This window comes from Xenopus tropicalis, chromosome 3, assembly GCF_000004195.4.
Source record: "Xenopus tropicalis strain Nigerian chromosome 3, UCB_Xtro_10.0, whole genome shotgun sequence".
Classification (NCBI taxonomy): domain Eukaryota; kingdom Metazoa; phylum Chordata; class Amphibia; order Anura; family Pipidae; genus Xenopus; species Xenopus tropicalis.
The window spans coordinates 48028172-48045119 of record NC_030679.2 but is presented as its reverse complement, the minus strand read 5'-3'; the positions used below and the strand labels follow the sequence as shown (position 1 = coordinate 48045119).

At 40.1% G+C, this 16948-nt stretch overlaps 1 protein-coding gene across 7 annotated transcripts in view; it reads right to left on the bottom strand.

The window, feature by feature from the left end:
* Positions 1–16113, bottom strand: part of fam53c (family with sequence similarity 53 member C) — a 28301-nt gene extending 12188 nt beyond the window's left edge. Inside the window, exons 1-3 of one of the 7 annotated variants that reach the window (XM_004912886.4) lie at positions 15970–16113; positions 14170–14372; positions 4530–4587 (exon numbers count right to left, since the gene is read on the bottom strand). In XM_004912886.4, the coding sequence (XP_004912943.1) occupies positions 4530–4587; positions 14170–14247 (136 nt within the window). In that variant the 5' untranslated portion in view covers positions 14248–14372; positions 15970–16113. Of the gene's footprint in view, positions 1–4529; positions 4588–14169; positions 14373–15617; positions 15751–15818; positions 15928–15969 lie in introns of those variants that run through there. The other 6 variants (XM_004912885.4, XM_031898853.1, XM_031898851.1 and 3 more) reach the window with 6 other exon arrangements.
* Positions 16114–16948: the final 835 nt, after the last annotated feature.

The window sequence follows — 16948 nt, the reverse complement described above, 5'->3', positions numbered from 1 at the left end:
ACTGATGAACATTTTTTGTTGGGGGTTTACATGTCCTTTAAAGGGCATGTCAACCCACAAAAATAAAACCTAATTCTAAGCAACTTTGCAATATACAGTCATTACAAATTTGTAATGGTTTTTAAGTTATTTGTATATATAATTGCCATTAAAACCAATGTTTGTCATTTTCTATTCTCTGCCCTGGGGGCACTGACTTTGAAAACAATATAACACAAGTAACCAGATTAACAGACCTATCTTGCAGGAGGAGACTGACTTTGACAATATTGTTTAAAAGTCATAACCAGGAGCTAAGCAAATGCTGCTTTCAATAGCAATTACCAATTACCAATTAACCACAGTACAGCATTGTAACAGATCTTACTATATAGGGATTCAACTTTCCAAAATGCGACAGATTTTTCCTAAAAAATTTAAGTCAGGTACAGGATTTAAAACACTAACTGATTGTAATAGCGGCCAAATGCCTACAATTGGGAGGACCATGACAACCGAGTAAAAACCTTTGCCTCCAAACACACTTTCATGTTCTTTTCTGCTGATTCACAGTGGATGTTCTGGGTTGCTGTCAGTAACCTGAGATCAGGGACTGACACACAATATACTTTATACATGCAATGTCAAATTCATGATACATTTGTAATTATTTCAGATTCACATGGGATGGCAGAATAGCAGCCAGTGCACTAAAATTTCCCCTTTGGGCCTATGTAATTCCTGGTTGCTTGTGCTGCATGAGTTTAAAGCAGCAACCTATGGGGAAATTAAGAACTGGGGGGAAAGAATGGAAAAGGAATGTAGGGAAAAAGTGAAAGCAGAAGTGAAAAAAAAGAAAATAAAGGAAGGTGGTTTGCAGAGAAAAAAAGCAAAGATAAATATAAATATGTAGTGGACTAGAGGGAAAGGTGAGAAAAATGGAGAAAAGTAGAGTCTTTATGCAGCACTTGCTATTTAAATGTGTGCTCTATCATGCACTGGTAAAAATGATTCATCCCAATTTGGGAAAAAATGAATGTCACAAAACTTAAAGCTCTTCCTTTAAACAACACTAAAGGAGCAAATCTAAAACTTCCATGATCAGTTAGTTTTCATTTATAACATTTAACAGATGTAGAGTTAGAGTATCTGGTTATTTAAGATTTACTCTTGCTGTTGTACTTTACCTTAACACCTGATAAGGAGATATAGTTACATAATAACGTAGTTTAGTTGGGATGAAAAAACTCCATCAAGTTCAACCCTTCCAACTGAACCCAACAGGTTTTAAAAGGCATGCCATTTAAAATTGGCATGTCTTATCTTTCATGTCATGCTGCATGCACCACATTGTAACATAGTAAGTTGGGTTGAAAAAAGACATACGTCCATCACGTTCAACCATAATGCCTATTAGTGCTGGGCGGTATGACCAAAAATTTATATCACGGTATTTTTCAAAATTATATCGGTATCACGGTATTTGACGGTATTTTTTTTTCCCCATGCATGATTAGGTGACCACCCCAAACACCCGCCACCCCAAACACCCCCCCACCACCCCAAACACCCCCCCATCCGCACACACCCCCCCCCACCCCAAACACCCCCCCATCCCCTTCACATAAATATAACCCCCCATCCACTTCACATAAATATAACCCCCCACCCCACCCCAAACACCCCCCCATCCCCTTCACATAAATATAACCCCCCACCCCACCCCACCCCAAACACCCCCCATCCCCTTCACATAAATATAACCCCCCACCCCACCCCACCCCAAACACCCCCCCATCCCCTTCACATAAAATATAATTACTGGCCAGGCAGCCGCAGGCACCCCCGACAGCTCACATTGGTATCCGACTCTGAATGATGCGTCCTAGCGATGGCGCTGACGTCACGTGCGCGCTGACGTCACGCGCGCACCCGGAAGTATTTGGAAAAATTGCCAGGAAGCGCGCACACCGGTATGGGGGTATGTAAAAAGTTATATCGTTTTTTTTTTAAAAAACGGTGTTCGGTTTTTACCGGTATACCGCCCAGCACTAATGCCTATATATAACCTGCCTAACTACTAGTTGATCCAGAGGAAGACAAAAACCCCATCTGAAGCCTCTCTAATTTGCCGCAGAGGGGAAAAAATTCCTTCCTGACTCCAAGATGGCAATTGGACCAGTCCCTGGATCAACTTGTACTGAGAGCTATCTCCCATAACCCTGTATTCCCTCACTTGTACTGAGAGCTATCTCCCATACCCCTGTATTCCCTCACTTGTACTGAGAGCTATCTCCCCTACCCCTGTATTCCCTCACTTGTACTGAGAGCTATCTCCCATAACCCTGTATTCCCTCACTTGTACTGAGAGCTATCCCCCATACCCCTGTATTCCCTCACTTGTACTGAGAGCTATCTCCCCTACCCCTGTATTCCCTCACTTGTACTGAGAGCTATCTCCCCTACCCCTGTATTCCCTCACTTGTACTGAGAGCTATCTCCCATAACCCTGTATTCCCTCACTTGTACTAAGAGCTATCCCCCATAACCCTGTATTCCCTCACTTGTACTGAGAGCTATCTCCCATAACCCTGTATTCCCTCACTTGTACTGAGAGCTATCTCCCCTACCCCTGTATTCCCTCACTTGTACTGAGAGCTATCTCCCCTACCCCTGTATTCCCTCACTTGTACTGAGAGCTATCTCCCATAACCCTGTATTCCCTCACTTGTACTGAGAGCTATCCCCCATACCCCTGTATTCCCTCACTTGTACTGAGAGCTATCTCCCATAACCCTGTATTTTTTTACAGATGAAAATAAGAATCTTAAGTACAAGTATGGGACCTGTTATCCAGAATGCTTGGGACATGGGGTTTTAGGGATGAGGGATCTTTCCATAATTTGGATCTCCATAACTTAAGTCTGCTAAAAATCATTTAAATATTGAATAAACCCAATAAGCTTGTTTTGCCCCCCAATAAGTATTAATTATATCTTAGTTAGGATCAAGCACAAGGTTCTGTTTTATCATTACAAAGAAAAAGGAAATCATTTATAAAAAATTTAATTATTTGCTATGGGAGGTGGCCTTCTGTAATTTGGAACTTTCTGAATAATGGGTTTCCAGATAACGTATCCAATACCTGGGTACTGTAATTGTTGTACAGGGGTTAGTACTTTTGCCTTGCAATGCTTGAGCACTTGGCCTTCCTACCACACTCCAAAAACATATTGGCAAGTTTACTAATTCCTGATAAAACTGCCCAAAGTGAGAGATAGGAACCTTAGACTATAAGCTTCACTGGGGCAGGGGCTGATGTGAATGATGCTTAAACTGTCAGCGCTATTTATAGGCTAATACCAGTTACAAACAGGTACAGGGCAAATACAGTAGCATTACAAAAACAAGCAGATGCAAAGCACAAACTAATAAACATAATTTTTTTCATTAAAAAGAAAAACATTCATGATTCCTTTGCCCTCAAGCATGTAGATTCTACCTGCTGGAAAAAAAAGCAAGATAGGATCTACATTTTCTTTAACTTCAGCATTCTCAGTGCACCTGGGGTGGCATGTTCTTGCAACTGACAAGGCCCTAGGTTACAAGCAGAGGGGGCTGTCATATTACTCCTGGAAACCATGTTCCTGCTGTTTGGGAATTTCTGCAGCCTCACAGTATCAACCCCTGCCTTTAAGCTGTGTAGAATGAATTGGAAAGCCATCCTGTTGACCTGCCCACCAGATCAAATGGAACACACACACAAACATATGGACAAAACACATGTGTGAAACGTTGGTACATACACACTGAATTTATTTTTGTCCTTAGTGTCCTTGTTTATTGTGCAGGCTGAATAGCACATAAGGTGTATAACACTGCTAAACTGGTTATTTTATTCGACTGCCTAGATTTTATTGCATTTTTAAGTAAGCTTTGGAAACGAGAAATGGTGAAATAAAAAATTACTTTGCACGGTGCACATGTTGGCTCTGCACCTGATGAATTAACAGAGAACCGCTATTCCCATATAAATTAGATATTATTGTGCTCAGGTATTTTTTGCATATACTTGGGGCATAAACAAGCTAACCCAGGATTTGGTTCAGGATTCTTCCAAATCTAGCAGTATCCAAAGTGTTCAGCTGAACCGAATCCGAATTCTTTAAGTCACAAGGCTTTAAACCTCTGGAAAACATATTTTAATGGGACAATTTTTTGTTCACAATGAATGCATTTTTCCTCACATTTGAATATGCAAATTATGGTTCTGATTTAGTAGGGTGGTGCAAATCTTTTGTAAAGAATTCTGTATTCAGCTAAATCCAAACAATATGGATTGGGTGCATCCCTATTTAAAATTGTTAAAGTCAGAAAAGCTTCAAGAAAACACGCAAAGGTTCAAGACAATGGTAGACATGTCACTAGTTATTTAACTTTTACTTGGCTCCTAAGTATTGCGCATGACTAAAAAAGAACCTCTACACCTTCCCACCCCCACCAAAAACATTCTCTACTTTGTTTTGCTTAATGAAGAGCCTATATTTTACCTGACACAAAGTGGTAAGGGCTGCTGCACCCTTCAGGATCTGGATGATCAGGCAATGGCTGAGAAAGTATAAAAGAGAGAAAGCAAGACATCAGAGTTGCAAAAAAGATAACAAAAGACATATTTAAGTTGGCACAAATAGTGATGGGCTAAATTAATGGGACAGACAGGATGGTCTGGGACTAAACCCTCCCCATAACCTAATGGTGCCAGGCATGTATTAAAGGTAATCAGCTAGATCAAATTATGAGTGCATGAACATGCTATGTCAATTTAAATAGGGTAAACTAACGTTAAAATATTTATCATTTGACTACAGAATTGTCATGTTTGTAATGAATGATCTAAGCCAGTGATCCCCAACCTTTCTTACTCGTGAGCCACAGTCAAATGTAAAAAGACTTGGAGAGCAACACAAGCAGCATAAAAGTTCATGGAGGTGCCAAATAAGGCCTGTGATTGGCTATTAGGGAGCCTCTATGCACATTATCAGCTTACAGGAGGCTTTATTTGGTAGGAAATCTTGTTTTTATTCAACTAAAACTTGCAACCAAGTCAGGAATTCAAAAATAACTACCTGGCTTGGGGGCACTGAGAGCAACATCCAAGGGGTTGGTGAGCAACATGTTGCTCACAAGCTACTGGTTGGAGATCACTGATCTAAGCCATATTTCTAACTAACTTAACTATAAATAACTTTAGCTGATGAAATAATCAGAATAAAAACTCTTAGAACTATTACATCCAATAATCCACAAGTAAATGCTGGCTGAATTTGCCAACAGTATGACCCCAAAACAGCAGCAGCAGCAGCAGGAACAATTAGTAGCCTCAGCTGAGATTGGCACAATAGGGCCCATTTATACTAAAAAATCGTATTTTTTCTAAATTTTAGAACTGTGCGTATTTTCTGCAAATTTTTCATTAATTTGCGCGACTTTTTCGTACTTTGCAACAATTTATGTGACAAAATTGTATTTGTCACAACGAGTACGAAAGTTTCGGAATTCATTCAAGCTTTGGTATCGTGACTTTCCTTGGGTCAGGTTGCAGCTACAGAGAGTCACTGAGTCCTATGGGAGGTTTCAAAAAACATGCACAGAAGGTTCAAGGAAAGAAAGTTTTTTGCGCCTTTTACAGTCGTTCAGATTTTGGAACTTTCTGATAGTACCACGATATTTTCGTACAACCACGATCCAAAATTTTCGTACTTTTAGCGCACATCAGAAAATATTGAATTTAATCTGAATTTTTTGCGTCATACTTTTAGAAGTCCGAAATTCCGACTGTGATAAATGGGCCCCATAGTGACATAGTAACACTGAGAGGCAACTAGGGACTTATCTAGCAATGTCATTCTTATCTAATTTTTGCATCTACCAGAGTTCTACTAGTTCCTTTGATTTTAGCCATATCACCAGCAACGCTGGGTCAAGCACCTCCTGCCATGCAACTTGCAAAGCCATTCTATAGTAATAGTATTTTAATAACTGGAAGTATGGCTTTGGAAGGAAATATGGTTACAGATCTAAACAATAAATGACAATCTGCAAATGCAATTACAACTTAAGATATACAGATGATTCCTTTGAGATTCAAACTGGCTATAGACACAGCATGGCAAATTGCACTAATATGACCAGTCAGCATACTTATCGCTTTATCTGCAGGAATATCAGTTGCTATAAAATTGGAACCATTGTTTCTTTTGAATTGTTCTAAAGGCAGGAGTGGCCAGTGAATAAAGTCCAAAAAATAAATAGATTATTAGAATAAACAGGCCAATCTCCTTTCTCCTGAGCTTTAGGGCTCTGGTACACGTGGAGATTAGTCGCCTGCGCCAAATCTCCCTTGTTGCAGGCGACTAATCTCCCCGAAATTACATCCCACCAGAGAAAATGTAAATCACCGGTGGGATGGCATACGCGGCGGTGCGATTTGCGGAAATCGCTGAAGTTTCCTCGAGAGGCAACTTCGGCAATCGCGCCGCCGCGTATGCCATCCCACCGCCAATTTACATTTTCGACCGTGGGATGTCATTTCGGGCAGATTAGTCGCCCGTAAAAAGGGAGATTTGGCGCGGGCGACTAATCTCCCCATGTACCAGAGCCCTTAAAGGAGAAGGAAAGGCTAGTAAAGAGTTAATCTCAAGCTGCAGGCATACCTTCAGTTGTCTCAATAGTGCCCTTAAGTCTCCCCATATTTCACCTGTTCAGAACGCCGAGCTGGATAAAGAGGATTCCCATAATGCCTCGCTCCTGCATTGACTATTTGACCGGGACACTCTAGGTGGCGCATGCACATTGCTGGATTTTAGTGAGAGAAGCCGGCGCGCTCCACTCTGTGACACACAGTGAAGCACAGAAGCAGTCAAGGAGCAGGCAAGCGGGGAGCGAGCGGGAAGGGGGTGTTGCGGGGGGGGGGGGGCAGGGGGGCTGGCAGGTGCGAGCGGGGGTGTTTGATCACGGGGGGAATGCGAGCAGGGGGAATGCGAGCAGGGTGAATCCAGGATGGCGGCCGTGACAGGCTGCAAATACACTTAAGTTACAAGCAAATTTTTGGGAGATGCATAAGGAAAGCTCCTCAACAGGAACATTAAGAATCTATTAAAAAAGGGGTTAATGTGTTTAAGGTGTGATTTATGTGTTATTCTTCAGCACACCAGGAGAAATCAATATCCTGTAGTGCTGTATCACAGTAGATTGCAGGAGTACACTCATGACAAGTAGTAGGAGGGCAAAGGAAAAGGTATTTTCCAGGATACTAAAGGGAAAACCAGTTTCAGAACATTATATTTTACCAAATATTACCAATGAAGCCCTTAAAAATACCTACAGAAACGTACCTAAAGTTTTCTTGAGACCTAAGTTTGCAGCCTGTAAGTGCCATCAATTAGCATCTTTCCAGATCAGGGGCTCAAACCTGGTTGCCATTACAAGCAGGCACTGTCATGTATCAGTCAAAAGGCCTATAGACTCATAATAACCTAGGTACACCAGGGATAAAAAATCTGAAAATATTATAGCTGTCTATTCTTAAGTTCTATGGCTAAAAGCCCAGAAGGATATATTTTATCTAAAAAGGTAAAGTCCATAACTAGTACTTGACAAAAGATTACAATTTCTAGCTAAAAGCCATGCCACGTTTGCATCACACCTTGTGTCTCAACCCTTTCTCCTTGTAGATTGTAAGCTCTTTTGGGCAGGGCCCTCTTCACCTCTTGTATCGGTTATTGATTGCTTTATATGTTACTCTGTATGTCCAATGTATGTAACCCACTTATTGTACAGCGCTGCGGAATATGTTGGCGCTTTATAAATAAATGTTAATGTAATTAGTGAATAATAAAGCCAAATGCTGCGGCCCACTACAAGTCTCTCAGCTTTTAAAAGACGAAGTGACAATTGCATCGCAACCCCACCTTCATGGCAATGATATTAACAAGGGTCAGGTCACTCAGAAAGACCTCTTGTGCGCATTGTAACAGTGTATGTATATAATGCTTGCTAAAGGGACTGAACCTAGTACATTGGGGAAATGTCTTATATATATATATATATATATGTCATATAAGTCAATATTAAAAATAATAAAAAATATTATTGGGTTTCTTTCAGGTGCTCAGTTAAAAAGGCTATGGGGAGGGGAGGAAACCTCTGCCTTTTCAATTGGTCTTCAATGTTTAATTTTTATAGTGCTCGGAGAGGCTAAAATGTTGTTGTTATTTTCATTTTTTATAACTTATTTTTCTATTCTGGTCCTCTCCTATTCATCTTCCAAGTCACTTGTTTAAACTGCTGCCTGGTTGCTAGGGTAAACTGGACCCTTCATGGAGAAAAATCACATGGATAAATAGTATAGGCAGGCACTCCAATTCCACAGAAAAAATGTATCAAAAAGCATCTTTGTTTTAATAAAAACAGGGTACTTAATCATAGGCATGAGCCTAAGATTCAGTACCCTGTTTGGTACGAAACACATAAGGCTTCTTTTGTTTTATATATGGTAGGGCTGGGCGATATACCGTTTAATACCGAATACCGGTGTTTTTTTTTTTAAAACTATATTCATTTTTCAGATACCGCAATACCGGGGTGTCAGGGTACTCACCCGTGCGGGCCGGTCTCGCACGCCTCCTTGCATGCGTCAAAGCGCACATACATGTCAAAGCGTGCACGTACGCGACGCGCTGACAGCGCCGGTTCTGCGCATGCGTGGGGGGTATTTAAACCAAACGCCTCCTCCTGTGCTATGTTGTCTGCGGCCTTGCCTGGGAAACTAAGCCTGCCTGATTTTCAATACTGCAGTAATTATTTTCTAATTTATTAGGAAATGGGGTTAACACCTAATCATGCATGGAAAAAAAAAATACCGTCAAATACCGTGACACCGATATAATTTTGAAAAATACCGTGATATAAATTTTTGGTCATACCGCCCAGCTCTAATATATGGATTAAATAAACTTTATATACTTTTTTATTGAAAACATGGCTGCTTTTTGATACACTTTTTCTGTGGAATCGTAGTGCCTGCCTATACTATTTATCCTTGTGATTTTTCTCCATGATGGCTCCCTAAGCTGAAGGTCTGGGGCATGAGCACCCGGACCCACCATTACCACCGGTAAGATTCCTATACAAACAGCAAAAACTGTGATCACCTTCTTCTTGGTGTTTTAAACTGGACCCTAGCAACCAGATATCCGCTGAAATTCCTTACTAGAGAGCTGCTGAACAAAAAGCTAAATAATTAAAAAACACAAAAAATAAAAGATGAAATGTAAAGGGATTGTTCGCTTTTGAGTTAACTTTTATGATGCATAGATGCAGAGGGTAATATTTTTGTTTTTATTTTGAGACAATTTGCAACTGGTCTTCATTTTTTATTATTTGTTGTTTTTTAGTTCTTTTGCTTTTTGTTCAGCAGCTATCTAGTTACCTGGTTGCTAGGATCCAAATTACCTTAGCAACCAGGGAGTGGTTTCAATGAGAGATTGGTATATGAATAGGAGAGAACCTGAACAGAAAAATAAGTTATAAAAAGTAACAATAACAATAAAACTGTAAACTCATAGAGCAATAGTTTTTGTCTGCTGGGCCAGTGACCCCTATTTGAAAGCTGCAAAGAAGGCAAATAATTAAATAACCATAAAAAAGATATAATGAATACCAGTTAAAAAAGTTGCTTAGAACTAGACATACTAAAGATTACCTTAAAGGCTTTCAGGTGTCTGCAAAAATTATATCATTTTCGGATATTGCCCTCACATTTAAGTCACACCAAGAGCAATGTGAATGCTGTATATTTGAACACCAGGTTTTGTGAAGAAGTACCAAAAATTACTACTATGTATGGGGAGAAGAAAGTGCTGATGTATCATGTGACATGAAGCAGAAAAATGCTGAAAGTGCCTGTGACACGCCTACAATGTACAATGAAAACTACCTGTCACTGCTGGCACTTTTTTTCTCTTTGAAAACAATCTGTTATCTTGTCTGACATTAATCTTGTAAGAAGGGCAATTCCCTGGTTTCATTCTGTTAGCCATGTTTGTTAATTTATTGTAGGATCAGGCTTGCTTAAGGTGGCCATTAGGGATACACCGAATCCACTGTTTTCGGATTTGGCCGAACCCTGAATACTTCGTAAAGGATTCGGCTGAATATCGAACCAAATTCTAATTTACATATGTAAATTAGAATATGGAAGGGTTAAAGCGCTCCAGGCACGCAGCAAAGACATTTTTAACTTCCATGTTTATGTGACAAAATGTCAAGTGATTTTTAAGGATTTGGATTCGGTTTGGCCAGTGGAGTGTGGATTCCGGAACCGAATCCTGGATATGGTGCATTCCTAGAGGCCATACATGGGCAGATTTAAGCTGCCTATACAGGTCCTTAAGGGTGATTCGGCAGTTTATATGCCTGTGTATGGGGCCCTCTGAAAGGCTCCTAGACTGATACCTAAACAAATATTGGCCAGATGTCGACCGGGCAGGCTTGAGTTTTTTGACAGCTCATTTCGACTTTTCGTATCCAGTTCATTGTAATGGGATTGTTTGACCCTAGGCCCAAATGATCGCATAAGCATGATTTCGCCCACTCAAGATGGAAATATCAGGGGAAAGATTTGCTTGTTTGGCGACCTCAACAAAACGAGGTAAAATTTTTTGTGTATGGTCCAGGGCTGTGGAGTCGGAGGCGGAGGCAATTTTGGGTACCTGGAGTCGGCAAAAAATGAACCGACTCCGACTCCTACTAAATTTAAATGGGAATAAAAAAAAAAATAAAGCAAGTTTAAATGTCCCAATTCACAAACAGTCATAATTAATTACCTCTCTGCTATAAGAATAAAGCCCAATGCACGCAGTGCATAAACGAACACGTTGAGTGACCATGAAGCATGCTTTTCATTGACTGTATGAATGTATAAAATACATTAGCACATTAAAAACAGAGGAGTCGGAGTTGTGGAGTCAGAAGTATCAGAAACTGAGGAGTCGGAGTTGAAGAATTTATCTACCGACTCCACAGCCCTGGTACGGTCACCTTTTCTCAACATCCTACCCCTCAGAAGCCATGTTCCAATATCCTGCAGAACCAATATCCTCCTGCAGAAACAGGCTGTCTACAAGTCTAGGTTTAATCCTCTATGTGCACAATTACATGAACGGTTTTGGTTGAAGAGTTGTCCACAAACATAAAAAAGTAATTTGCATGTCTTCACCCATAATTCTTTAAGTGAATTTCTCTTTTTGGATGATTTAAGGCAACACTGTGAGTCATCGGGCACATAATATACATAAATACTAGCAAGAGGCAAAACAGATGCTACATGCTGGAAGGAGTCTAAATAAGATAGACAGCCACACATATATACCACTGCAATTCCAACATGACAAGATAAACAACAGTCAAGTAATTATTTACCAAGGTTTCACCTTCTGACTAGTTCGGTGATACCAATTGCTTTACTAGTTGTATTGGTGAGATTTTTCGTTTGTGGTCCACAGAGCACAGAAGTGAGACTTTGTAAGCTCTTTTAAATATCTAATATTAATTTAATAAAATACTCATTACACAGTTATTATAAGTGCTTCTACTAGATCATCACACCAGTTATACTTATGGTGAAGATATCAGAACTGTGGGTACTATTCCACCAAGGCTAACTAGGCAGGATCTAAGCAGCTCATCAGCTTACAGGAGGACCTTATTATAAATATATATATTAAATAATACTTGCCGGCATACTATTTTCCCCAGTGTATCAGTAACACTCTGCAATTAGTTTTAAAGGATAAGTGAAGTCTAAAAAAAGATTACAGTAGAAACAGCATATTTTATATACTGAACTTACTGTACCAGCCTAGAGGTTTAGCAGCTAAGCTTAGGGGGTCATCAAAAATGATCAAGGCACTAGAAGAAAGTTATATTACAACTGTCATAGAAGCTGAAGCTAAAGAACTGATTATAAATCAGTTCTGATGCAGAATTCTATGCTGTCATGTAAAGAAACTTTGAATTTGTAATTAATCAGCCTTATTTATTTAACTTTACACTATATTTATACTGTATATCAACTAGTGGCTCGCCACCCCCTTTAATGTTGCTCCCAGTGGCCTAAAAGTAGGGGCCTTTTTTAAAACTCTGGCTTGGAGGCAAGTTTTGGAAGCACAGAGACACAGTTTTACTTCAAGCAGAACCTTCTGCAGGCCAGCAGTCCACATGGGGCTACCAAATAGGCAATCACAGCCCTTATCTGGCACCCCCCAAGAAATTGTTTCATGCATGTGTTGCTCTCTAATACTTTTTACATGTGTGGCTCATAAGTACAAAAGGTTCAGGATCCCTGCTGTATATGATGAACTGGCCCCTAGGTTCAAGTAACTGATAGTAGCTAAAAACATGCACTGTGAATCAGAAGCAAAGAACTGGAGATACTGCGGGCATCTTTGGAGCACAGCTCTTAACTGCCAAATGTTGTGGTGATCTTGAGCTGGTACAGAAGTCCAAAACATATGCTGTAACATGTCTATTCTAATTCTTTTATAAAGTTCAGTTCTCCTTTAAGTAGCACTTAAATTCTTATGTAGAACACCATTTCAGAGTTGTGTATGGATACCTACTGCAGTCATTATTTTATAAACTTTCAAACTGGCAAGGCTGGAACACACCTGCAGATATCTGGACTACAGTAATCAGAAAAATGTCAATAAAAATAACATGAATAAAACTCTCAATATGGAAAATTTAGAGCATTGGTACAGTAAAATATCTGGAAAGATTTTGCATTTGTTTGTGTTAACATGCAGAACACCCCTAAAGCAACATTTTAATGTTCCACCCCTGAATTGCAAATTTTCCATTAGTTCAAAAACCCAACAAACTTATGGCTAGCTTAAACAAGTTGTTTTATTTGACTGGTGTTAATGCATTTCCTTAAAGGGCTATGGAACACAGAGCACTGATCAGGAATATCTAAGTTGCATAGCATGAAGCAGAATTTCACTGCAATTAGTCTAAATGGAAAGAAAAATTGAAAATAATTCTAATTACTTCTAATTACTTTTTGTTGAGGGTGGCAAAGTGTAATCTTCCAGAAAAGAAAACCAGAGTGCAAAAAAAAAAAAAAAAAATACTTGGGTTTGTTGTTGAGAAATCTGACACAAGATATAGTGTTAGGATACCTAACACTCACAGATGCTGCTGTTCCCTCACTCCCTAATCCCCAGATATAACCAAATGAATCATCTACATGACCCCCTAAATTATAAGTTTAGCTACTTACTAATATTTTCTAAATGTGCTAAATGTATAGGCTCTGAATTCTACTAGTAGCAAAGTTAAAAAAAGAACACAGGATCTTAAGAGGACATAAATCTACCATAGCAATGCTGCTCTAATACAAATTCCAACAACCACCAGTATATTATCAACCACAACAAGAGCTATGGTCCAGCAACCACAAGAGGTTTAATTCTTAAAGCAACACTGCACAGTGCACAAGAAAACTTCCTTAGCACAAGCAGCTCTACTTCTTCAAGATCTTACAATGTGAAATGTGCCTGCTGTGTTTACAACTGACTCTACTTCCTTATGTAGTCCGTGTTACAGTGGCATCTTCTATATTAAGGGACGATTTATAGTCAGCAGTAACCGGACCACCAGAACATTTTAACAAGTTTAAGTTATATTACATCATTCATGGTTGAACTGGTTCTAGGGCAGACCATGTACTGTAAAAAGTAAACTAGATTACGGAGTTTACATTAGTGAATTATGATCACAGAGTTCATATTTTATTACTGCCTTGATGAGTTTTAAATAAATGCACCATAACTAGTATAGTGGCAATAATATTTGTAAACCTACAGTGTAATACTGACAGGCTTGGGGTGCCAGAGAATCAGTTTTAGGGGTAGGTCTATTTCCTTTATGATGGTTTAGATAAGCTGGATAGAACATATAATTTCAGAATCTGGGTTTTTCTTACAAACTCACTGATTTTAAACACTGCATTTAGCACTTTCTACAAGAATAGTTTGCTGATATATATAGAAATTCCTTGACTTCTCAAGTTTAAAAATGCAGTATGGATATGGAATGGAAGCATGGAAGATTGATGGAACACCTTACCAGACTTATACTGAAAGACTTGCATTTTAGATCCTCCAGACTTTGTTTCTGCAATTGTTCCGTAATCATTGAGATCATGATGCCCAGGTCTGGCTGTTCATTTGTGTTTTCAGTAACGGTTATAGCACATGATGGCCCATTAAGTGCCAGGATCTATTGGGCCTGACCCAAGTGGAAGCTCAGATTGACCCCATCACTCCATCCTGCATGAGCCAAATACACAATCAGTCAACAGCTTTATAATTCTACACATTTAAAATCAATCACTAACAATCAGTAGCAACAAGAAATATTCTTGGAAGATGCATGTATTTTGTTGTAGCAATTTAGTCCAGAAACGTAACTGATAGCCAAGATGTCTAATTTACCTAAAAGTAATATCTGGACTGTAAACCAGCAGATCAGCAATGTCCAGCTTGTATCTTTCTTCCCCCTCTGAAGTACAGTTCCTAGCACCACCAGAGATACATCTGGCTGTTAGGAAAGCCACGATTGTAGTTAAACAAGAGTTGGAAGGCTGCAAATTGGACACCCCGTCAATGGATATTTTTGAGGCCCCATAATGTGTCAAATGTGTTCTGAATAAAACTTGGACATCATTTGCTTTTGATTCTTAACAAAATACAAGTTGGTTTATGAATAATTTCATTCATTCATGTACCGTGACCTGCTACTGACAAACTACCCATTCGCAAAATACATATATTGTCTGTGTATGTTATCCATGCCTCCAGATACCTGAACAAATAGAAAAATTGCACTGTTTAAGCCAAATGATTTTAGATTGCAAGCTCTACAGAGATGGGCCTTCTTTGCCTCCTGCATTGATCAGTATTTGTATGGAATCTGCATATTTGATGTATACACCCATCTACTATACAGGGCTACGTAATATGTTGGCAGTTTACACATTTCAATAATTCAATAATCATTTTACATTTTTGATCACAAGGTTTAGATCACCAAGACATAGGCCTTAGAAGCCAGGCAAACACTCAGTGGCAGAGCAGCATTAAAAATGTCTGTTTTCCAATGGGTACATTGCAAATATTAGTAAATGGCACCGGCAGTAGGTTTATTTAAAACAGAATTATCTGAGAACTACGCGAATGCTGTAGAAAGCTGACATGTTGTGTTTGAAGGAGGATGGGGAAATGTATGTAACCCATTTACACCAAGGTAGTTGGTTGCCTGCTCAGTAACATATTATTGGGCAAAACCGAGCAGCTACGCTGAGGGCAGCAGTGGGCCCCCCACCCTGTGACTGCATTTCTAAGTGTGGAAAATGAAGAGTTAACGGCTTGTTTATCTCCCTCCTCAGGAGATGGCCTGACCAGCGCCTACAAAAGGGGCCGCATCCCGTACCGCCCGATTTCCAGAGGCCTCGCTTTTCTAACAACCTCCCCGTCACCTTCCCGCTACCACCCCACCTGTTCTTCTTCAATTACCTGTTTCAGCAACGACCCTCCCAGCGACCCGGAGCAGCTCTGAGCCAGCAGCGGCCCTGCAGCGCCCTTAAATACCACCCAGAATATACCACTCAAATAGGGGAAGCTTGCTGTGTACAGCATTACAATTTGAGATGTGAAATTCACAATACCCGGTTTCTATAAGCCGATTTAATTATAAATGATTCCTACTTCCCTTACATTCAGAGATACAAGCACGGAGATGACGGTCAATGGATTTGCAGCATCCCGGAGTCGGCCCAATATCCCTCTCAGGTGAATGAGCTGTCCCGTCCCCATTGCGGGATAAACCATGAAGCTTTATAGACAGGGCAAATAGCGGTACACCTACCGACTACCGGTGAGGCGGATGACCTGTAAGCATCAGTACCAGTTCTTCCAAAGGTAATACTGTGTGCAAAACGCCTAATCACACCTTGTGGCCAGAGGCGCTCTAAGCGTGGGCGGTTCGCCGTAGCAGAAGCCACTCTTTCGCTCCCCCCACACCGGAGAGCTCATGCGAAAGCAAAGGTTGCTGGAATATGTAGTTTCCAGGCGTTTGAACAGTGCAGAGAGTATGCGGTTTTTACTGCTGTCTAGGAACTTGTAATCTGGGTTGTTAGTGGCCCTATATTTCAGAGGACGGTCACCCCTTAACTACATTCAGAGACAAACCTTGTTTCTGTGGTGTACTGCTTATTATTAGGGCCCCATCGCTCGGTATGGACGATCTGGTAAGTCAGGACCTATGTAAGGGGGAAAAGTTTATAGAATGCTGCGGAAACAACTACAATTTAGAACCAATGTTACGAATGTTAAGCTTTACAAAAGCACCAGATTAAAAAATTACATTAAGTATATTCAAAATAGAAAAAACCTGATATCTTCAGCCAAAGCTTTCTGACAAGAGGGAACATATCCTGGGAGCAGCTGCTAAGGTACCAGCATGCTTTGCATGAGAATTACATCACATTACAATTTTATAAAACTATTGTTTATAATTGTCACTGCTTAAAGCTGGCCACATGTAGTGATTTTCGATCAACAGATGGTCGCATGAAAGATCATTCCAACCCTCCACTGATGAATCGTCAGATATGGAGGTAGAAACAATAGGATTACTACCTCCTTCTGCCGATTCAGCCCTAAACAAATGGTGCCCAATCAAAATCTTTTAACCTGCCCAATCGGCAAGTCGATATCCTCAGCCTTCTGCGATATCGGTCACCTCACCGAGTTGCCATACACGCATCGAATATCGTACGAAACAAGGTTTTGTACAATATTATCGGTGTGTGTATGACCAGATTAACATAAATGGCAAGAAATAT